We start from the raw sequence: 24,986 nt of genomic DNA, 5'->3' as shown, positions 1-24,986 counted from the left end.
AATGTTTACATAGCATGAAAAGGCCAGCACTAAGAAGCAGCTTATAAGTGGTGTTTGTTTCATATATGAAGTTTTCCCTTCATAACTATGAATTTGTGTTTTTTATATTCTACAGACAATGGAGAGCCTGAAGCCAGTGTGAGAAATGAAAAAGAGGTAGAGTACCAGTATTCTAACAAAACAAGTATTCCATCTCAGAATATCAGGTTTATACGCAGTGAAGGTCAAAAACACACTTCTGAAACATAAGACTTGTTGTGTATCTTGTATGGATATATTTAAGTATCACAGCATAGGCATATTGTTGCTCTGCATTAAAATATTAATGAAAATTTATTTAAACCTTAACCAAAGAGAATTTTGCAGTTCAGAAAACCAAAATCAAGTCCTCTTTTGCCTTTCCTTCATTTATATATGTAGATAGAATTCTTAACAGGTCACAAAGTTCAGACAAATTCAGACTTTTCCTCAGATTATTTTAAATATAGAGATGTTGTTCAAAACACCCTTCTTTCACTCGTCTTTGGCTCTTAGTTCACGGGAATGTAAACATCCTTGTTCAGATAACCTCTCTAGTTTTCAGAAGCAGATGAATAAACATATTCCCTCTCAGGGTATGTGTTTGTGGGAGGGTTCAAAATTCCCTCTCCTTTTAAGGGATTGACCAGTTTTTTCCAGTTTACCACTAATTCTTCCAAATCATTGAATATCAGGGATATTTGAAAAGCTCTAGGCATTTCATCTCGTACCCTAGGTGGTAACATCAATTTTTGGATTTTAATCCAGATCACTTTTACAATATTCCTCAGGAGTGTTGAATCACAACCTACAGACTTATGTCCAATATTCAACCATTTTTAGATAGATTCATCTTCCTTTTTCTGAGTTGCATGGAGCAGAAAAATCTCAAAGAAATGTTTTTTAAAACTGCTGTGAAACTTCTCATACTGTATACTCTACCAAAAGCTAACACTGCAAGACTCATAAATGGGCAAAGTCTCTTGTGTCCACAGTTAAATCTCTTCAGTAGCTGGCCTTCTGCCAAGCAAGGAAAGCCCATTAAGGGGACAATGTGGCAGGAGCTTTAACCATCCACATAAAGTTCTTCAGGAAATGAGGTGCTGCATTCACAGTAGACTTAAAGAAGGTCTAATGTATAGATTTTTTAGTGACACTTTAAATAGAGATCATGATAGAAAAAGAACCTCTGAGTTCCTGCCTTGCCTTTTTTTTTTTTTTTTTTTTTTTTCCCCCTGGGATCGTATGTTTAGCTTAGTGGATCACTCACAGTTTGCCACAATTTCTAGAGCTGAGTAAGTGAAATTATAATTCGTCACATAATATCTTTTCCCTTTCCTGTGTTATGACTTGTGAGACCCAAGAAATATGAACATTTCCAGTCCCAACACTTAGGCATATTGATGGATATTTCTATTGTTTCTCTTTTTTTATTAACTTATTGATAACAAAGTTTTTATTTAATTAAACACACAGACATAAGAAAATAAACAGTGAAAATGCCATCCACATTTTCTTTTAGCTGTTTAAGACAGCTAGAAAACCTAGATTTTGTGATATTTGTAGAAGAAATTAACTGTAGAATTTGCCTTTATTAAAACTACTGAAAAATAAAGTGGCATAGTTTAGTAGTCTTTTATTATTACTGAATAATCATGATGTTCTTACCTAGTCTGTCAGCATATAGAAATTAAAAAAATTACCATGTGACATTTGTACAAACAGACTCTACCATATCAATAAGAGTTTGAAAGGTTATATCCAGGTTTGGTTCAGCATAACATTCCTGTGGTTACATTTAAAAATAATAATATTCTTTTAATACAGGAGAACACTGCAAAACTAGTTAAATTCTTGAATGAGAATACGTTACCTGAAAATACACCTAAAGACCTTATACCTGAAGAATCGCTTAAGACGGAAAGCAAGAAATCTGAAGACACTGACTCTTCCTCCTCAGAAGAAAGAAATGCTGGTGTGGAAAATGTAAAAAGTGAGACTTTCTCAAGGGAACTGACAGCTGCAAAAAACAGTGAATCTGACTCCAAAGACACGAGTGAGACCCGCTACTGGATTAAGAACGCTTTAATGCAGGATGGAAGCTCCTATGAAGAGCCTCAGAAAAACATGGGACAAGGCTTACAGCTTGAAGTGAAATCTTCTGAGGAGAAAGAATATGGCTATATTGTGACAGTGAAAGAGTAAGTACAGCAGCCAATTTGAATGGCATTTTTAAATGGAGAAAAGATAAAGTCATTGCTCCTAATGAAATATTAATGTACAAGAGGAAAATGCCACAGGCCTGAGTTTTAATACATCTGAAACTGTTTGGAACCTGTTCAGTGCTTTGATGAAAATAATAAAAAAAACCAGTTCTATTTTCTCATAGTTGCTATTCCTCCAGTGTGGAAGATATTTAGATTGTAGGTCTTTTACTTAGACCTCTCTCTATCTTATGTTCCATTGACCTTCGGATATGTCAGTAACTGTGCTTATGGTTTGGATGTGGGCTTTAAATATTTGACTTGAAAGTAGCCTAAATACCAATGCCTAAGTCATTCTTTCAAAAAAAAAAAAAAAAAAAAAGACACACAAAAATAAAACACAGTATTTTCTCAGTGGTTTCATTTTGATCTGAAAATATCACAAATAGGAATCCAGACACCACATATGCAGCTAGTTTAGAAAGAAAGACCTAATGATTTCAGGTCATGTCACTAATGAATTTGACATTTAATACTATATTTTCAAAAGACAGTTGTCCCCCAGTGATACACAGTTTATTATAGGAACACTTCTGAGTTTAGAACCATATCGACAATTTCACATCCTTTCCCCCCTATGAGAACAATCTTACATTTGATTAGCAATCCCGACTCATCTTCTGTGAGAAAGTAGGAGTTTCTATGATGGGCTTAGAAACCCCTGCATAGCATTACAGAGAAACTGAGACTGAAATTTATGTGGCACGGATTAGTGCTTTTGACTGTCTCAACCTTATTAATGGCATCAAAGGCAATTAGGATTGTGGAGGATTCTTGGTTTTAGCACACTGTGTTGCTTTGAAATGCATGTGGCTGGGTATCAGAGGACAGCTGCTTGTTTGCCTTCTCCCAGGGGCTACTCTTGAGAAAGATGGGATCATGAAGAAAGGATGCCATCTGGGGGAAGAGATTTTATATGGTGCATAGAGGGACAGGCAGAAGAGAGGAGAGTGAAAGCTGAGGCTTGGCAGCCTGCAAACATCAGAGACAGAGGCTTCTCGAAAAGCAGGGAACAAACACCACTTCTCAGAGATAATGGAAGGAATCTATTTCATAAGGACTCAGAGGTTACCCTGAAGAAAATAAAAATAAGTTAGTTACTGCAAAGGGAGATGTTGAAGGAAAGACCTTGCCTTGTGAGGACGTAGTGGGCTGAGAGCTGTGTTCACAGATCCTTGCATTGCTGTCTTCTCTCATTCTGAGTTTTCATTTTACCATTTTAATGTTAAATTTTATTCACTTTCTAAAGAAACTCAGCTCTGGACTTTAAAAAAAGATGTTTTGGGAGTTTTGGAGTACTTCCTTTAAGGAAAGTCCCAAATTATTTGAGATCCTCATGTGTCAGTGTGTCAATAATCACTGTTGATCATTATCTAATGATCAAATGTTTTGGATTTAATTAACCAGTTTTAAAATGCTTTTGCGATTACATTTTTCAGCTGATTTCCTAGAATGTTTATATTCATTGACTGGTTCCTGTAGCAGGCTCACTATTCTCAAGAACCTACTCCAGGAGAAAGCTAGTTAGAGTATTCTTCCAGTTTTTTGTCTTGGTAGTGCCTTTGTCCTTCAGGGAGGTGACATTTATGTTTACTTTTTTGCCAAGGAGCACTCAATAGTCTTCTGGGCTTTTGAAACCAGTCTACCATAAATCGATGGCATACCCTAGTTTAACCACACCTCTTGGTTCCTGCCTGTGAATGCAATGTATAGCAGTAGAACCTATTTTTTCCCCAGCTCAGTACTACTCCCCCCCGGGCCTTTTTACTAACATCAGTCTGCAAGGCACCTTTATATCCAACATGAACTTAGTGACACCATCTCCCTTGACCATCCAGAATTATTTGGCTCATAAGTTATTCAAAAGCTTTGAGCTTTCACAGCTGTATGTAATGGGAGACTTTCTGACTTCCAGTCTTCACAACACATAGATTCTTCACTGTGTCATCTTATCTGGTTTTCTTCCTAGCTAGTCTCCTGCTACTGAGCTTTCCCTGAATTATGTCTATTATTATTCAATGCAACTTGCTGAAGAGTTTCACTTGTCCAAAGGTTATTGATACCAGAAAGACAAAAAGTACTTTTCTTTAATACTAGATTATTGCAAGGTGCTTTAGAAAAACACTGAAATATTGTTAAAAGTGGTCAGAAACCATGAGAAAACAATTTACAATGAGTTAGAAGAAACTACTTCAATGTTTATTAAAAAAACCCTTAGGTTTTAATGTTAACCAGCTCAATACACAAAGCACATAATATCTGTGTTCAGGAAACTTAACTAATAACTCCTCACTACATTCTTAGTACTTTGAGTATAACTAGATGACTTCTCCAAAGTCACTGTAGAGAAAAAGAGAATTAGCTTCCATGGTTGTTTTTTTTGCCAGTTCCTAATCTAGAATGAGTTAACTGTTAAACAGAATCAGCTGATTGAGTGAAACTAAAGAAAATTTCATTTTGTACCAGCACTGTGTTGTATTCAATCCGTAGCAAACTGATTTTGGTTCAGGGTTTTTTGCCACTGACTTATAACTTTTCAGTGGTTTGACCCTCCTCTGCATTTGAACTCCATAATATGCTGGTTTACTTTTTTTTGTTGTTATTGTTAAACTTGTTTGTTTTGAATAGGTCTATCTGAAATGTAACTTTAACATGAAAACACCATATTTTGCAAAACAAAAATTATATATTCTGAAAGTTGTAAGAATAACAAGTCCTAACATTGGACTTGTTCACTCTGCAGGAATACTTTCTGCAGTAGTTGAGGGATCTATTACATACTAGCATGTCCCAAAACCATTTCTTTAATACATAAAGTAGCCCTAGAGAGCAATTGGATTGGTGTAGGCGAGAGTTTCAATAAGAACTTGTTTTCCTGAATGTTGCTGTAATTGTATTTTTTCTTAGGGGAGAGAGAGGATAGAGAAAGAGAAGTTTTGTTAACTATAAATACACAGAAGAAAAGTTTTAATGTCTATTTAAGGAACACTTCTTTAGTAAGATTCCCATGTAATTAAGTTTTTGTACCAAAAATCTCACTGGGTCTTTGCAACAAATAAACAGTATTAATAAATGTCCTAGGTGTAGGACACCTATGCTTCACATCTACATATGACTATATACATGTTATATTCTTACAATGAAATAAAGGGCAGGAAGTATTCCTAGTCAGTTATTTAATGCATGTCAGCCTAAAGTCACCCACTTGTGAGGTGCTTGTAGTCTGTAATTATTCAGGAAATTGATTTCACAACTGATCTTTGATATTTAACAGTTGGACTTAATGATCTTGAAGATCTTTTCCAACCTAAATGATTCTATGATTCTCTGTTCTTATGTTTAGATCTTTCTGTTTTTTTTAAAAGTTCTCTATTTTAAATAGAGAAGAAGCTAGAGCTAAAGGTATGTATGAAATACATCATTCTAGCAGCCTGAGTGTTAGACAAACTTGTATGTGAAGTATCTTTCAGCAATTAACACATTTAAGATTATAAAACTAAAATTATGATGGGTTTTTTCAATCTACTCTCAACTTGGGCACACAAAATGAAATGCCAAAGTACAACATGAGAGGTACTTACTTATTTTCCAATACTACTACCTTTGTATGTTTTTCTTCTTCCTCCATATATCAATACATCATAATTTCAATCCATCAGTTTTTATTGGCCACGATTTTTTGGAGCAGCAAAGCTTCATTTTTTACAGCTGAAACCATGGTCTTTTGCTGAGAAAGTGAATTAGTCCAGAATATTTGTACTCTGAGGATAATAGCTTGAGTTCTTTTCACCTTCTGATCTGAAAATGGAACTGAAAAGATTATTCTCAGTGGTATAGTTGACAGATGTCAGGGGTGATCCATTCACTATTAGATTCTCAGGCTTCCATGGCTTTGCAAGTGTGACCCACAGAGATATTAAGACTGCTTCAGTGAACTCCTAAGATGCCAGCTTTTAATTGTACCACAAAGTGAAGATAAACATTTCCATGTAATACTTGAAGAAAAGATTTGTGATAGTTTAAAGACTTGTCAAAACGGCAGTCTGATTGTCAGTGGCAAGAACAATAGGTCACTCCTGCTGTGTTTGTTGAGTGACCTTTCAGATGGTTGGAGCAGTGCAATCCATACCAATCCATAATATCCATCAGTGCTAAGCTTCAGAATGAATTGACAGTTTCAGTGTAGAAAATTGTCCACCAAATCCTCTACTGTGCTGCTTCAGCACTTTATTATGCGGAGAAACCAATCAAATTGGGTGATTTATTTTGTTTACTCTTTTCTCTTTCAAAAAATTTGTATTCTACCACTGTAGGATTTATGTGAAAGAGGTTTGTTTCTTAGTGTAACTGCTTTGACCTGTTTCTACTAATTTTAACTCTGAAATGCTAATCTATAAGATGTTATTTTCATTTGTATGCTACTTTGGCCGTAGTTATAAAATACCGTTACAGTGGTGATACATCAATGTGAGCTCTCAAATCGGAGAAGTCTTTGCTTTTGGACCAAAGAACTATTCCCATTTTCTGAGCTTGTAGTTCTGCAGTGTGAAAATGTTTTTGTTGTTGGAAATATTGCCAACACTCTCATTTGTCTGGCAGGGTATGTTCTCCGCTGAGGGCCAAGATCCCACAATCAAAAGATTTAAACAATATTTAGCCTCCTGAGGCCCTCATGAGGAAACCCAAAGCCTGACTTTTCAGAACAGGTAGTTCTTACCACCTCCAATAAAACTAAATGCAAGCTGCTGCATTTCAGCAGCTTACATAGTCAAGCTGGTGTGCAATTTCTTAAAGATGAAATTTAGTAGTTAGGCTTAAATGCACTAAGAAGAACCCTCGTTTGAGAGTATGAAGGTCCCCCCCCCTTTTCAGTGCTTATCGTAGTCTTTTGAGCATCAGAGCCAAGTCATGTTTTTTCTGAAGCCATGCTTGGACACCCGGTGCTTAGAGAGGCACCTGACCTGTTCTGTGATTTATCAGAACCCATGTTGTTGCAGTTTGTCATACAAATACAAGATCATAGACAGTTAGCTCATGGCAGCTCTGTTAGCTTGTGAGCCAACTTCTGGCATTGTTGTATTAGTAGTTCCTGGATATTTAGTGTTTTGTCATATGTTAACTCTCAATTCCAGACTGTCTATGTAAAATTATACAGGCTGCAAATCTGTTCACAACATGTTAATTGGATCCTGTGTACATTTCTAGGCATTTCCTTTAAGGTAGCTGGTATTCTGCTCAGATGCTGTGAAAAAAGCTGAAAATGGATCTTGTGTTCATAGTATAAAATCGCTGTGGAATATGATTAGCCTGACCCATTTAACGTGCTGAAGGATTAGGTTCATTCCATATGCTTGATATTCTTTCTCCACTTTTACAAAGGTGATAAATGGTGATGCTGCATATCATGATTACTTTCCACAGGATGGTGTTTGGGTTAGGACCCTGAAGCTGGGTTGTACAGAACTCTTGGTTTATTCCTCAAGTTTTCTATTTTCCTGGGCAAGCCATTGAATAATTGTATTTTTATGATCTTCATTATTTGTTTCCCCTATCAGGTTAAAATATTTAGCACATTTTAATAGCATTTAAAATGAAATTTAAAATAAATAAGAGAAAATTAATCACAATATCTACAGCAACAAAACAGACCTTATAGGTTTTATTGTTGTCTTGATGTTTCTTGGAAGGTGAGCTTTTCTATTGCATGAGGCTTTTCAGCTATTATTTGGAAAATAATAACAAAATGTTGTTGCCCTTTAATACTTATATACAAATAGAAAGACTGACTTGACCTTCTCTGCACATCTCAATGTCCTCTTTGAAATTGTTTTTCTACCTGCAAGTGCACTTATCGAGGGAAAAATATTTGTGCATATTCTTCACTTAACTTCTACAACTAGCTTTAAAATTGAAAATAAATTATAAACATACATAAAACAGAAAAGCTCCTTGCTGTTAATGTCTGTTCAAATCCGCAAGGGTCAGCATTGCTTACATAACAAAAAAAAAGTCAAATGTAAAATTTGTATCCCTCACTTTGTGTATTTCCCTAGCAGTTCCTACCCATGTATAAATAAATTCCATGAATGTCCATCATGGATTTTAAAACACAAAGTTTTGCTTCTGATAGCATAGTTTGACCCCCTGCCTAAATGATATAGATGGAAAACAGTTGCCTATAAATTTATCCATTAGAGACAATTCTGCACAATAACTGGTGAAGAGACATAAATCTAGAAATGTCCTTGGATGATTCTTCACATGTAATTATTCACACTCCCTAGAGTTTTTCCCTCTTTAATCCTCTAGTTTCCTTGTGAATCTTGGCAAGTGACAGAGATCATATCTCCCACATTACTGCTTCAATGCCTCACTTCTGGTATTATATATTCCCATAGGAAAATAATGCTTCATGCTACTTATTCATGCACAAAAACATAATCACAAACAGTGGTTACTGTAGCTTTGCCACAGACAGCAATAAATAAAGGCAGGGGTTTTTCATACTAGAGTTCTACTTTTGTTGCCCATAGCTTTTGTGCTTCCACAATCCGTTGAAATATATTATCCCTGAACATGATTCTCACCTGCTGATGTAGATAATTTTACAAGAGAAGTCTTTCCAAAGTTCCATCTTATCTTCCTCTTAAGGCTTCATTTCCCCAGATGTTTTCTTCTGCTTTCTATAGGGACCAGCTCTGCATTTTTGCCTTTAGAGGAAAATCCAGAGCAAAAATTTTACTTGATATATCTGATGTCCAGCCAGTCTGTCGCACTAGCAACAGTAATGGCAAGGAATCACTCTGGTCACTTGAGTCAATGAAAGGCAACAGATAATCTTAGGAGTGCTCCTGGAGTCCCACAAGTACTCGCTCACATTTGTGTTTTTCCACTTAGCTAAAGAGATACAGCTGTTGGCCTGGTTTCCCAGAACAGACATTCCCAGACATTGCCATTTCTATCTTTCCAGGCCTCTGTGCCATATTAGCACATCCCTCGTTTGGGTATCACACACTAGCTCTTTTGGGAGAGCAGCTGGTGCAGGTACTCCACAACCTGTCTGTGTGCAGGTACTCCACAACCTGTCTGTGTGCAGGTTCAGGTTACTCTGCTGTCTCCAGTCTATAGACCTCCAGGCTGCTCAGGCTGCATGTTACTTATCTATGTAACATAGTTGGCATGGGGCTGTGAGCTGGGCTGTTTTTATAAACAGTAGTAGTCATTAAAACCCTGAGATGCTGCAAAATCTCACAATACCATATGGTCAATACTTTTAGTGTATCACAGTGTTTTGGGGGTAATTACCATGGAGTTCATTATAAAAGAGTGATGACTTTCAAGCTTTTGAAATTAGTGAGAAGGAGAAAGCCAAAGATCAGGATTCCTGGGAATGCAGCAAACTGAATCATAATGCAGTCTATTATCTACCAGGGCTTTCTCATCAGTGAGGTTCTGCCAATCCTCAGAAGCTCAGATATAAAAACTGCTATAATTTAATTTTCATGCCTGGATATTCTTTGGACTTTCTTACTTCAGATAATGTGTACACAATGTAAACACCTGCCACAAAAAATGAGAATTAAGTAATTTTATTCTCAGTCTAAATCATTCGGGTTTCACACAAAATAAATTTTGTAAGTAGAAAATCAGTGAGAACTAATTCAGAACACAGAGAATAAACCAGGACAGAGAAAATATTTTGAATTTTCTTTCAAGCAGATATGCTGGCATTCAGTTTCTGTACTTGTTTCAAGAAAGTGCACAGCCACAACCTAAATACTAGGTATATCTGCTACAGAAATATATTTAGTTTCTTAAAACTGTGGAAAATTATTTTTCTAAAATGTCAGTTTTAAAATCTTTTATTTTTTTATCTCTTACAGACTTTCTGTGTGTTTCTTTAACTTCCTTTAACACAGGATTGTTTGATATTCTTTGTGATTTTTAATTTAAACCATTTGCATTATAAATTTTTCTGGGCTTTAAGCTGCCTTGAAGGAAGAGGGAAGATATGAAAGAGGGGAAAGAATAAAAATTGAGAAGTGCATCCGTTCTTCTCATTCTGATTTATTAATTTTTTGTATGAAGGAATAATTTGATACAGAAGAATAATTTTGCGTTTTCAAGGCTTTTTTGCATCAGAAGTTCAAGGTTCATGAGAACTGCTCTAGCATACAGCTTAAAATGCATTAGGGAGTACTTTGATGGGCTCCATTTCAGCCTCAGAAAGGAGGATATCACAATCATGGCACAGATTATTCCCATTATTTCCATGCTTCTGCTAGCAGCAGAGCATCTGTATGAATTTGTTGCTGTTAACACAGCTGGAGGTAGTTCATGTTTGAAGTGATGCAAGTACAGGCTGGCACGGTGTCACACTTCCATTATAACTCTAGAGAGTTGATCCTTCTCAACTTCTCTGTCATTCTCATGTTTCTATGATGCCGTTATCTCCTCTGACCTTCATAGCCTGACCACTGCCATTGATTTTTACCAGGTGTCATCTGTGCTACAAATTGGTCTGAATTTGAATCTCTCTGTATTAAGAGGTTTAAATTCACACTTACTCGTGGTGGGAAAAGAGGGAAAAAAATTTGGAAAGTGGGAATTTGCTGAGGTTTCAAAACAGTTGTAAGCTTAAAAAGGTTTTATGGCTAATAAAGCCTTTGATGAAACAAGCATAGAAAAATGAAACTGCAGCCTGATGCAAGGAAATGGCAGTGTCCTTAAAATGATTACGATAACAATGCTGTGAAGTCAGACAGCTCTCAAACAATCCACAAGTAGCTCTGTGCTCAGAAGTTATTTGGTTGCTTTTGTGAATCCTGAAAAAAATGTGAACTATTTACAAAATTAATAATTTTTAAACTAAATTTAAGGCACAAACCGCTTTCAAACCAAATTAAATCCATTCAGTGCTGAAATGCACACGCCTTTACTGGGGCGTACGAAACCCCACTGAAACATGGACAAAAGTCTCAAGCTCAGCCAGACAAGACTGTTGTGATGCCATGGATGTGAAGCATCAGTGCCCAGGACTTTCATTTTAGATTACCGGATGAGTTACTCTGAGGGGCACTTCCAGAAAATAGAAATAAATACAATTTTGGTGTCTAAATGTTTTTTCAGGCTTGGTAGTCTCAGAAGGAATTTAATGGCAACACTATGAATTTGATGTTAAAATGTTCCCAATAGTCCTTCCTATGCCACTTACCTCCTCTGTGACCTTGAGCAAACCATTTCATGTCTCCATTTCTTCTCCATTGTGTGGATAATATGCATTTCTTCAGTGATGAGTGAGACTTTGTGTCTAAAAAAAGAGAAGCAGGAGTTGAAGGGGCTGGATTCAATAGCTATCTACTGGTAGTTGCCAACCTGATGAGAATGGGAGAGTCATGCAGCTGTGTTGCCATGTCTTCCCTGATATGCCATGTGCTGCCTAAGGTGGAAGGAGCATCCTTCCATGAGGGGTGTGTAGTTGACTGCATACAACTTGTATTCCCTCCTAAGGGAAATACAACATCTTTCCTCTGGATTGCAGGGTGCATGGCTCAAATGTTTGTAGCTAGCAACTAAATCAGCCAGGTTTAGTAAGTTACCTTTCAGGTCAGAGAATAGTCATGTTGGTGTGCTACAAAGTGCCATGAACCAACTCCAAGGAGGCAGGAGTCAGTGGGAAGAGGGGGGTGAAAATCTCTTGAGGAACCTTGGTAAAATTGTTGTGACATCAGCAGCTCTTCCATAATTCAGTTACTATTGAAATTTGCACACAAAGAGATTGATATCCATTTCATACTTCAGTAATTGAGTTTCCCATTATGTTGCTTGTTAAAATATGTACTAATCTTAGCAGGAAAACAAAACAAAACAGGTGAAAAGGAAAAAAATTAAATTGTGTCCTTAAAATGAACCTTTCTTAGTATTGTTTTCAGCTTTTCTGAGACTGACTCAGAGACCTGATTAATGATAAGCTACTATTGACATTTGAAACCTTGGATATTTACATCTGAAGGCCACTAAGCCTTGGCCTCCAGGATGCAGTGCCAGGGATCCTCTCTTCTCCTTCGTGGCAGCACTGCACCTGGAAGACCCTCAGGAGTGAAGCACCTTTTGATGAGATACATCAGACTCTCCCAGGAGAAAAGCTGCTGTTGGAGCAAAACCATGAATTGTACCTCCCCTTCAAATCAACAGGAGATAAATGGGATGCTCTTCATACTGACTTTAAGGAGAGTGAGTCACAGAGCGAGGGCCAGGGTGTCACTGTGGATTAAGAACTGGTTATGAGACAGGAGAGGAAGATTCATCATGAGCTGCTGCTTCTCAGCATGTAGAGAGATTAGTGGTACCCCATGGGCAAATTGTCTCTGTTAGGAAGAGCTGTGGAGGATTTAGCAAAATTCCAGGTGGATTTAAATACATAGAAGGATTAAGGAGCATAATGGTAGATGAAATTCAGCTGGAATAAGTGTGGCAAAACAATAGACATTAAGAAAAATAGACCTCTGAAAAAATAAATGGAAAAAGAAGTATTCTTAAAACTCCTGATAATCTGGGCTCAGAGGCTGCCGAAGTTCTTGAAGAAGAGATTTGCTGTGTTTAGACAGATGAATCCTACCCTTGGTATAGTGGCAAATGTTTTCAGACTTAAAAATTTAAAAGAAGACATGCAAATCCTGAAGTATGTGACCCATTTCCCTGCTAATGCATTTTTAAAACTCGAACTAGTCACTCATCAGACAAACATATCACTGAGGTCAAGAGTTCAGCAGATTATTTTTTTTACACATATTTTTGTGAGCAATGAGCATATACATAATCACATTAACTCATTTTTTAAATTTTATTATTTTTTTTTTTTAGAATTATACCATAAGCTTACATGTTTATTTTTAGAAGGAATACTCTTGATGCAGGGTATATGGCAAGAGAGACTGATTTCTGATCTCTGTTCTTTGCCTGGGCTGCAGTTCACTGGGTGTGCATGGAAATAGAGTGCTTGGCTGACGTTATCATCCCAGTCTGGAAACATGAGGTTCACGTGTTTCTTGAGGTTCGTGTAAGGATGAAATGGCAATATTCTTGTATCTGGCCACTGGAATCAGACAGTGAATCAGTCAGAATTATGTTTTTTGTGTCTCAAACTCTCATTTATCTGGTGAGGTGTCCCTAGTATTCCTGGAATAGAATATAGATTTTTGCTACTTTTCAACTGGGCTTTGGGCAACTGCCTGAATACTAGCAATTTCATAGCAACCCTCACATCATTTAAGTTTTTCCTCAGGGAATTGAGGCCAATTTTGAATACTGTTACTGGATAACTTTTTAAATGTCTTTCTTTTGTGATTTTTAGCTGTATGAATACACAGTACCCAAGATAAATACATGTAAAAAAGTAGTGGTTTATGTCTGTCATTGTTGTGTGCTTCTTAGGTAGACCTTACAGAGATATATCACAGCTGACTGCTTCTCTCACCCTCCTTCAGAACTTTCCCAGAATTACCTTGAATTTTATTTTATTTCTTGGGTCTTGTTTTTGGACTCGCCTGTATTTACTGCTCATTTAAGAAAATCAAGCAGCAGCATTTCTGAGGTGGTTTAAAATAACCTCCAGGTAGCTGCTACTGAGAACTGACTCAAGGTCTGGGGTTAGTAGGTACTGTCCGGGCTGGGCTCCCTTCAGCAATTGCTCTTCTCACTCTTTCTTGATCCCAGCAGCAGGACCTGGAAATTGGGGAACCCCTCTTAACTCTTTTTTCTTGCATGCTTTTAGCCAACAGAGCAGTCACAGCTGGTATCAACAACCCCTTGCCCATCGAGAGATGGAGCTCAAGTCCTGGCATTCTGTCTCCTATGCTTCTCCTTGCCAAGCAATGCGCTGAGAGTGGAGATGCAGTGTGGAATGCATGGGGCCTGATACTGGTCCGTGAAGGCAGGTAGCTAAAAGTGCTGAAGCATTTTTTAAACCAAATAATAAGCAGACATTTCCTAATGTATCTGCACGAGTTAGAAAGTGAAACAGAAGATGGAAGAGATCTTACTGAAGTTAGTCCCAGCAATTTTAACTCCCATATCCAAGGAGAGTGCTCTGTGTACCAGCCCTGAGCGACAGCAATGTCCATTACCTGCTTGATGGCCCAAAGATGCATAAAAGCAACAGAGGAAGATAGCCAACATGCAAGAGGGAACATGGCTCAGCTTGCAGGGCTTAGGAGGAAGGAAAACTGCTGGTTCAAAATTATTTTTTTAGCACGTCTGCGTTTTACATAAGTAAACATTGAAAGCATTTTTAAAGTTAATATTAGACTGAATAAAAAATGTCTCCCACCCAGAAGTCCTAGGATTAGAGAGAGGCTGTGTGTGACAGTGGCACTTACTTCCCAACCAAATCCACTTTCTGATACTACAAGGAGAACTGTAGTTAAGCACTCAGGCAATTTTCAGGATATAGAGAAATGCCTTGTAATTTTAATGCAGTACTCAGCACTCTTAAAAATGGGCAAACAAGCTTTCATTGCCTGTGTCCCGATTTAAGCAAATTTTCCATAGATTGAACCCTACCTTACTTAAGATTTCACTGGGGATTAGACTGACATTTGGGTCTAAGGAGTGCAATTCTCAGTGTCAGGCCTATTTCTGTACAGTAGATTATTCTTCATTTTTGCAGAAAATGATTCAATTGAACTAATCTGACAGGGCTGACTGGATGTCCATTATAGTGCTGCATTACAATTGCTAAACAGAGTATTGGAAGGGCACTAGGTACAGTCTGGCAAAGACAATACATAATTTGAATGATGGCACTAAGGGAGCATTTCAGAACTCAGTAAGTGGGTTTCCGAGTTTAGTAAGTGGGTTTCTGAGAACACTTGGCAATTGAGAGGAGGAAAAGCAAATGAGAGTAACCAATTGTGAGAATGACACAACCTCAGTGTAACACTGAGCTACATGTTGCTCCCCTTGGGCTGGGAGCAGGCTTGGCAAATGCTAGCAGTCAAGCCATCTGTATAACTGGATCAGACTTTTCACAGCCAAAATGGATCCATTTATGGAATTCTTTTGATGGGCATATTGGAAAATACAGAATATATAGTTTTCATTATTGTTTTCTTCTGTTTTGCCTCTTGTTCCCTTTGACGTTGCCCACTGACTTCCATTAGAGTTTGAGCTCCATTTAGCTAAGCATGCAGACCTGGCCTTGTTGCCAGTGTTGCTCCCTGCAGTTCTCCTCCTGTTCCTTCATTTACATGTTTCCTTGTTTTTGTTTAAGCAGAAGGGGAAGCTTCAAGCCTTGAATGCATTAATCATTAGCTTCCAGTCAAAAACAGACAATCCCTTATTCAAAGTGGATGTTCTCATCAAATTTGTAGTATGTCTTGGGAATTTCTAGGAAATGTAGCATTAATTTGTAGCATTGTTTGGATAATTGCAGCAGAAAGCTGATCTGGTCTTTTAGGTCAGAATCCAATACTCAGCTCCAGTCTTTTCCTGGAGTTGTCTAACTGGCCATTCGTGATGCCTGTCTGGTGCACAAGACTCTTACCTCTTACACCATTTGCCTGCAGCAGGCATTTAGTAAAGCTACTGACTCACCAGTGAGTGAGAAGTTTTCTTCACCTGGATTCAGGTGCTCTAAAGATGCTCTAAAATGAGTCAGATGTGCTCTAAAACCAGACAGATCTCCTGAACTGAAAAAGTTTGGAACTAAATTTTAGTAGGGGAATGAGGGAGGTTTTTATTATAATAATGAAAAGTTAATTTTCAGTTCATTTGGTCTTTACTGCTACATCTTTTTCTCCATATTTGGTACGGGAAAGATACATATCAGCTTTAGGGACTGCCAATAGTGTTGCTCTTTGTATTCTTAGATCCAGAAGGAATGCAAGTCAAATAGTAGTGGTCTTTTATAGAGAAATGGTAGGCATCTGATGAAGAAAGTTGGTATTGTCTTCATTTAATGGATGGTAAAAATTAAGGTCATGATAAGACTCTTCCAGATGAAAACCTATGCTGTTTCTTATTCATAATTCGTTCAGCAACAAATATTCTATCACTTATGCATAAAACCACTGAATACAGTTGGATTGTTTAGACAGATTTGAAAAAAATGATGAGTAAATTTGATACATTTTGTAGCAGTGACTGAGAAGAAAATTACTTCATGTGGTTGTTCTAAGTTGTGCCAACTTTCTCGAACAAGATTTTAGAAATGACTTTTCATTGCTGTATTTTTCTTTTCAATTGAGCAAATGAAAATGGAAGTCTTTAATAGACAGTACCAGAGGAATATTATAATCTAGTCTTCTATTATTTACTTTACCTTTGTAAGTGGATTGTTTTTAAAAATATTTCTGTTTCCAGCTCCCTCACTGGGAGGGATGTAGATATTGGAAGATACAGAATAATATTTTCACCAGGCAATCTAATTTTCCTATATTCAATGCCCACTACACTCTGTGAAGACATTTTAACAAACAATTATGTAAAGCTGGGCTCACAAATTGGCTCCTGAGCATTTAAATGGATTACACTAATTTTCAGAAATGCTCAGCAGCTCACATTAAATTTAAGAGGTATTTATTCCTGTACATTCTTTTAAAATTTATGGATAAATAAAATAGCTTTATAGCCTAGATCTGCATTTATTTATTTATTTATTGGTAGACAAAACTCTTGAAGAAGTTACAGGGAGCTGATTGCTTGTGATTATTTTAGTTCAGAGAAGGAGGTATGGATTGGAGTATTTATTTTTCACATTGTTAAAATGGGGAAGGAATTTTTCATGGTTATATCATGATGTTGAATCATGACAGAGTCTTGCACTGAACTGGGGAGTAATTTTATCTAAAGGGATAATGTAGTACTACCATGTAACACAGGCTATTTTTAGCAGAGATATAAGCCATATACTTCAGCAGATAAAACTACTTTAGTCAAAGACCCCTGAAAAGAGAGATTAAACAAAAGCAGCAGTGAAATATTTTGCAGATGACACTCTGCCTACATAAAACCCAAAGGAAATGTTTATACTTTATTCCCCATTTATTTTGTCATTGTCATTAACCTGTTAAACAAAGAGTATTCTAAAGATAACAGAAGATTGAGACTGGCATCTGGTTGAACCAGCATACTGGCCACTGGCTCAGTAAAGTCTGAATCTGTCAACTGAAAAATAATATTGAGGCTAGCACTCACAGATAGAGATGACATTAGAAGATAAAGCAATGGAAGAAAGTTATATATGGATTTTCTGTACTTTCTGACTTTTTAATCTTCCAAGCTGTAGGGAAGTGTAGCTGGAAACCTAAAAAGAACTCAAAATTATTATCATAAACTGTGAGATGTATCACATTTTGGTTTAGCTGCTTTTATCATATCTTAGCACAATTAACTTGATGGGAGATGCTAAAAGAAATCTACAGCAAGATAAATGAGAGCAAATATAGGAAAACCAAAGTAAGCACTATTTCAATATCTCAGCTGGCCAGAGATAGGACATCTGCAAAAATGTGCTATGCCATCCAGCAGTTATTCTTCCTAAGACCAAATTCTAGATCAAAGGTGATCAGAAACACTCAAAGAAATCATAAAACAGAGTGGTAAAAACGAGAAGGACTGGTAGAGGCACTGCAGGAGCCGTTGGTTCTCTTTGACAGGAAAAGGGTTAGTCCCTCAAGAGAGCCTTGCAAAGTGTAAATAGCATCCGGGGTACGTCTTTGGTTGCTTTTGGTTTTTTTTTCAGTACATGCTTTGTATAGCTGAGGCCTATGTAATTGTGATTTCTCTTTTAAGGGTTCACCACTACTGATGTACTGAAATGTCTTATCACAGGCTTCTGAAAAAACAGGTATATGGGTTGGACCTGTGTTGTAGCATGTCTGAAAACTGAGGGACCATAGCCCAGACACTCACTCTGTGCTGTGCTGCTCCAAGTGAATCAGAGCCAGCAAGAATGGTCACCAAAAAGGGGGGGGCCCTCTCTCTTCCTCCACTGTAAGGAGCTGAAATTACTATTTCACCAGTTCAAATAAAGCAGTGAGAACCCTATCCCCACCTTTAGCTTTTCTCCAAATCTTTGGCCTCAATAAAATAGTTTCATCATTAGGGTTGAGTCTAAAGTGTTTTCTTTGTACTGTTCCATTTTCTGCTTGGAGTATCTCACTATTTGTTCCTAATCTGAACAACTGTTTTTTGTCTTTCCTTCTTGTTTTTTGTAAATCTTCCCTTGGGATTAATTTCATAGGATTTGAACCCCCCAAAACAACAAAACAAACAAACAAACAAACACCCCATAAAAAACTACTCCATAATACAGCAACTTCTTCCCGTATAGGACTGAATCAGGCAAGCAGAAAACCAAGCATAGCACATAGAAGTTCACAAATAGCAGCTCTTCCACGAGTGCTGTGTGCTTGCCCTGGGGACATATGGGAGGACCATGGGCAGGAGGATGGGTGATGTGGGGGCACAGTGCTGTTGCATGCCTTGCTTAACGCTGTGCTGGTGGGAATAACATGTTCTCTCTGTGTAAACAAAGCTAAAGGCAGTCACTGTGCAAACCATGCAAGACTGAGCAAAATGCAACACTAAACAAAAGCAAAGCAGAAACAGAGTGTGGAGAATGATGTTCTGACACTTTTAGCAAAAGCTTTTGAATATTCAGCCCTCCTACAGTACAACTGTCCCAGAACTGTAATAAACAGTACCAGTATCTACCAGGGTTAAGAATTTGGAAAAATTGTACTGGAAAATATCGTTCTAGAAACTAATAATTCTTAATGTAAATCCTCAAATGTGATAGAGTGATCATTAATATTACTGCTACCAAAGAGGAAAATAGACAGCACTGTACCTTTGTACACAGGCAGTAGTTCTGCAGATTTCCTGCGCTGTTAGGAACAGCAATTTCTTACCCTAACAAACTGTAGGTGAGTTTGTGAAGATGTGTGCTTTAGTTTGGTATTCGATAAGGGTTACTAAGACTACTTCTGGATGCTCAGGCTTGTAAAAGAATATTCTTCAAGCACATTTTCTCTCCAGCATTCTTACTGGACTGTAGAATTGAAATGCTCTGATTACTTCCTCATTACTGGCATGTAGAAGCACACCTTGGTTTTGACGTCAGAGGTTGCTTTTTCAGGGGAGGAGGGGTAAGGAGGCAGTAGAAAGCTGTGCTTTTACAGATGGGATTCTTGGTAAGAAAATTACACCAGTGTATGGCAGCAGACTCTGCCTGCACTGCTGCCCAGACTTGATGTTTCAGTAAAAGCCCATTGGCTGTCACCAATCATTTCCATAAAATTTAAGCCAGCATCTTTGGGACAAAAGATTTAATTAACACATAAGCCCCTGAGTCACTATGACAACTTGCTTTCATAGTAATGGGAATAATCACATTTCTACCCACTATCAATGCTTGAAATATGGGGGGGTTTATGAATAATCTATAATACATTCTTTTCCTTACAGAAACAATCAGATTCTTTTGTTGCTTTCACACAAGAACATTTCTGTCTTGGACATCTAGAAAAACTCTAAATTTATCTGGTGCCTTGAGGGGCTACCTCTGCTTGTGTGACAGGAGGTCTCTTGAGCATTTTGGGTTTGCAGCATGAAGGGAGGCTGAGCAATTCCATCCTAACTGAGATCCACATGAGAAGTCACATTATTTAAATAGATGTGCCCTTAGGGCAGTGCATGCAGAACCCAGTGCAATAAATAAATAAATAAACAGTGCTCATAGCAGACAATAAATAAAATTGTGGCAATGATTACTGTGACATAAAATTAGATTAAAAAACTTTCAACTTGAAGCAGAAATAATAACCTAGGTACAGAGCTCTGAAAAATCTTTTTTTTTTTTTTTTCCCCTTAGTCCAGTTGAAAGACCATGTCTAACAATACACACTCTTTTGACACTTCCTTCTGCTACTTGTTATAAATCCTTGAAGGAGAAAATACAGAACCTTTTTTCCCTAGGTTAGTCTCATCAACATTGTTTCTGATTTAGCATGGTATAAGTTAGATAACCACCAAGCTCCTAAGGCTTAATTTTATGATCTTTGGGGCTTTAGTAATGTTGAGAATAATTCTATAATCACAATTTATACAAAAAATGTATCTGTTATTCTCACTGGATATTGCTGTATAATTTTCTTTTTACTTTCTTAATGCTTTTGTATTTGGTTTCCCAGCACTGAACAACTAAACAAAGTATGATCTATATATGAGGGACAGAATGATCTTAATGCATCTTTAGAGGTGTAACAACTCTAATAACCTGAATTTTTTGCAATAATAAGTTTTGCATCTGGATAAGTGCATTTTTAAATTATAGCAGTCCTTTGTGTTAGGCTTGATTGCAACCTGTTTTCTAAATTAAAAAAGATAAATATGGTATTGACAAAGGTTGAAAAGATTTAAAGTGGGTTCTGTCAGGAGTGCACACAGATACCAAACTAAATCCAATGTATGTAATCAGTGTCCTCTGGACTGTGTGCCTTGCTTCATTGTTTACTCTCAAATCCATAATAATTTTGAATCCTTTCACTTGGTGAAGATTCATTTTAAAAAGTAATGAATTTAAAAATATGCTTTTCCCTTTTCCATTTGATACTGAGCCTGCAATTTGACTTTCATTGTTTGTTTCCCTCCTTTTTCTCGTCAATCCTTTTCTTTCTTTCTGTCCTTTTACTTTATTACATTTTTTATTGAGGACTGAGATGAACTGGTTGCTGCATCATGGGCCCATTACACTTCCTAACAATTCCATTTACACCTTATTGTTTGTCTTATTGCTGGAAAATTCAGGTGATTCATCATGCCTGAAGAAGCACCTGATCCCAATTCCCTTGATATCACAACCACTATGTGACAGGAATACGGTTAGTGGTGGCTTTCAGACTCTAAGAGGCCAAGGTGATAACTCTTTTGGGACTTTTAGCCTCTCAAGTATTGATGGGTTCCATTTTCGTAATGCCCTGTTTTCTTGCTCCCTTTCAACAGCCCCCTGAGTGTGGAGAAGGGCTTGGAGTTAATAAAGGACGTGGCAGATCTCCTGAAACTGCAGATGAGTGCCTTCGATGATGTCAAGTACGTACATGGAATTAGTCCCTTTTTATTTTATTGGATATCTCATTATTTTTGAATAGTTTGTCTTACAAGGAAATGTCTGTTCTTTAATGCAAAAATTAATGAGACCATGTGGAAGAGAAAAAAAGAGTACTTCATAACATCCCTTACACACAGAAACAAATTGTTTCAAACAGTTACAAAGACTGAAAAAATTTGCAAAAAATTGTAAAGACTCCTGTGCCTCCATAGAGCAAAAAGTAGTCTGTTCAAAGTGCTGTAAAAATATTACCAATCTGATTTAACAGTTTCTGGGTAAGGAAGGTCTTGTGAAGGGTCGTTATACCCAGTATGGCTGAGGGGGAAAGTGGCATCAGAGATGGATAAGAACTGCAGTGCCCGAATTAGGTCTGGCACATGGCACACTAGGTCGTGCCACTTGATCAGCTACTCATCAAACAAGTCACAGGGAGTGCAGCTATGTTGAGCTACTGTTTTTCTTCATAAGATTCATACTGATGCGTGCTAACCTCCTAGCTCAGGAGATCATAGCATCATAAAATCATAGAATGGCTGGGGTTGGAAGGGACCTTAAAGATCGTCTAGTTCCAACCCCCCTGCATGGGCAGGGACACCTCCCACTAGACCAGGTTGCTCAAAGCCCCGTCCAACTCCCAGGGAGGTGGCATCCACAACCTCCCTGGTCCTGTAAGAATTTTTAGATTGGAGATTTTCTGAAATCTTTTTGATAGGGACATTTACTTTGACAAACCTAATTCTTCCTTTGTAAAACAGAAACCAAAAATAGTTTCATAGAGAAGTAATGAAAAAGAAGGGTCAGCTGTGGGAGGTTTTTGACAGCTTGCTGGAAAGACGTCACATCCTGATGCAGAGAAAATAGCTGTTGTCTGGGTAGCATCCAGTTCCTGCCTGTGTTTCAGAGGAGTTGGGACTGCTTGTTTTGGCCCATGAGTCAGATTGCTGAAGTGCAGGATCTTTTTCAGCCTTCCTTGTGCTGCCATCAGTTTTTGTTTAATCTCCAATTCCAGTGAATGTAATTCATTGTTTAGTGCTGTGTTTTAAGCCACTGTCTGAAGATGTTTCATCTTTAGTGGAAGTGTTCATAATTCTATTCCTTCCATTACTGTATATGTAGGGAGAAATGGACTGCTGCTGAGAAAATGTTTTTAGAAAATAAAACAGGAATATTTGCTTTTGTTGTTTAGAAGGAAAATATTCCTATATTTTATTAGCTAGAACAATTCTTTGTATTGCTGAAAGTCTTTTTGCTGGAATTTTATGAAATATATTTTTATTAAAACTGATTTTTAAAGTTACAAAAAAATACTATATTATACAGTCTTCCTTGTAAAGAGAATTTCCAACCTTGATTTTGAATACTAGCAGATAAAGTCTGCTGGACTTCTAAAGGGGAAATCCCATGGAACATTTTCTGTGCTGGAATCAACGGGTTCTGCTTAATTAACTTCATTCATTTACAGTACAGGAGCACTTTCACCTACCTTTCTAATTGTTAGCATAAAGCCTTTTGGTTATTTTTTAACATTCATAAATCACAACAACATTGCAATTGGCAGGTTTTAGCTTCATTCTCTAATGAAAAATATTCCCTCCAGTCAAATAGCTAGCTATGAACAACCTTTTTTTTTTTTTTCAGTGTGTGACATTAGGGAAACTGGTTACTTGGTGTCCATTATTATGCAGTTGCATTGCTATGCTGAAAGTATTTGTATTGTATGGTCATTATTTTAAAGTGTTTTTTTGAATCATAGTAACTCTAAACAGGACCAAGTATTCTATCATTACAAACAGTCTTTACCTGTGAATGGTTATCTCAAATCTAAAGTTAGTGAGAAATTCACCCATAATAAATTTTCTTTACTCAAGAAAATTAGATGCTTTGACTCAGGTTAAACCCATGAAGTGCTCAAGAACTTTGGAGCTAGCCAGGAGATACAGCAGTGGTAGAGGCTTCAGAAAAAGGCCTCAGCAAGCAATGAACTAATGTTTTTTGGATTGTTGGAAAACTATATGAGTTTAAAGGCTCTAGTTAGATTCTGAGTGGCATAATGGAGAGGGATTTCAGGATAGACTTAATGTCATGCTCATTCCTAATCTACCTTTGGCTTATCAATGTATGAGAATGAAGCCTCTCAGGAAATACCCTTTTTACTTGGGCCTAAGGCATCATGGGCAATTTAAATTATTTGATTTTACTGGCATCTAGAAGTACTCTTTTTCTTAGGGATTCAGTTTTTCATAGATTCAGTTTTGGAGCTCTGACCTGAGTATTAGCTTGGTGTAAAGTTCTCAGTTCTCTTTTTTCCCAGCAAGGTTTCTGAATGGTGAGAAAGTAACAGTATAGGCCTGAATTTTTTAGACCATTGCAAAGATTTTGGAGTAAGGAAATATTAATGTGAATCACAGGGGTAATTTGAGAGTATAGACAATTAATTTAATAGGAATAGTGGAAGAAGAACTGTGGGGCTGGACTAGATGATCTTCAGAGGTTCCTTGCAATGCTGACAACAACTCTCTAGCTGAGGTGAGAGGGTGAGTGATGAGTTATTCTGAAGTTCTTTAAATTCTCAGTTAAGGGACTGCTTCACAAACATATTACAACCATTAGTCAGTTTCATCTGCAAATATATTTTGTTCTTCCCTATATTTTCAGCTTTTTCCTGTGCTTTGGAGTTTGGTAAGTGAACAGTTGCTTTTGCTAGGGATTCCTACTGATTTCCGAGTTAGTTCTTGATTAGCTGATGCATGGTAGTAATCAGCCTGTCTTATCTTCTCTCCTTCACAATCCTGCCAGCTTTAACCAATGGCCTGTAATTCCCAGAGTAGCCCCAGGCTTGGCTCCCAGAGCACTCCGCTTCTGCAGTTGGTTTGTTGTCAAGTCTGCGTTGACATAAACTTTGCTCACCCTGTGAAGCAGATGAGTGGGAATAGATTTGGGGAATTAATAATTAGAAATACTTCAGTGTTGAAGAAACGATCCAACATGTTAGCTGTCACTTTTGGATTCAGTTTGAATCTTTATGGAAGTAATAGTTATGCTTAATATGTTTTGTTAATGGTTATGTAACTGTCAAATAAATTCCATTATTTCTTATTACATCATTAGAGACCATTAAAAGGATATTAGCATGCTGATGTAATTATGCAAGCAGACGTAAAATTACTACAGTTATGATTTTATAATCTAATTATGGGTGTCCAATGTCCTTGGTGATTGATTGTTGGACTGGTATGCATTGAAGTCAAGTGGGCAGTAGTGCTAGTGGGGTTTGTATTTATTAAAAAAAAAAAAAACACACACAAAAAAACCAAACCAGAAAAACCCAACACTCTGCAATCTGCAACAATGACCTTCTTCCTTCTGCTATAATTACAGTTCTTCTCACATTCTAGACTAAACTTATAAATATAAGAAATTATAAAGAAGCATCCAAATATAATAAAAATATTAAAATCTGTACGTTAAATTCTGAGGGTAGTAGAAAGTACACACAGAATCTATAGTTGAATCCACTGAATTATAACATGGACAACTTGGTTTCTGATGAGAAAAGTAATTATTTCTGTATTTTTTAATTAATGTACTCATAC

At 37.1% G+C, this 24,986-nt stretch overlaps 1 protein-coding gene across 3 annotated transcripts in view; it reads left to right on the top strand.

The window, feature by feature from the left end:
• PTPRN2 (protein tyrosine phosphatase receptor type N2) overlaps positions 1-24,986 on the top strand; it is a 657,265-nt gene that overhangs the window by 252,965 nt on the left and 379,314 nt on the right. For all 3 annotated transcript variants that reach the window (XM_051609993.1, XM_051609992.1, XM_051609994.1), the window contains exons 8-10: positions 116-156; positions 1,846-2,219; positions 21,288-21,374. In XM_051609993.1, the coding sequence (XP_051465953.1) occupies positions 116-156; positions 1,846-2,219; positions 21,288-21,374 (502 nt within the window). The remainder of the gene's footprint in view (positions 1-115; positions 157-1,845; positions 2,220-21,287; positions 21,375-24,986) is intronic.

Source organism: Apus apus, chromosome 2, assembly GCF_020740795.1.
Source record: "Apus apus isolate bApuApu2 chromosome 2, bApuApu2.pri.cur, whole genome shotgun sequence".
NCBI classification, from domain to species: domain Eukaryota; kingdom Metazoa; phylum Chordata; class Aves; order Apodiformes; family Apodidae; genus Apus; species Apus apus.
The sequence above is the reverse complement of the archived record's forward strand: the minus strand, read 5'-3'. Positions and strand labels throughout refer to the sequence as shown.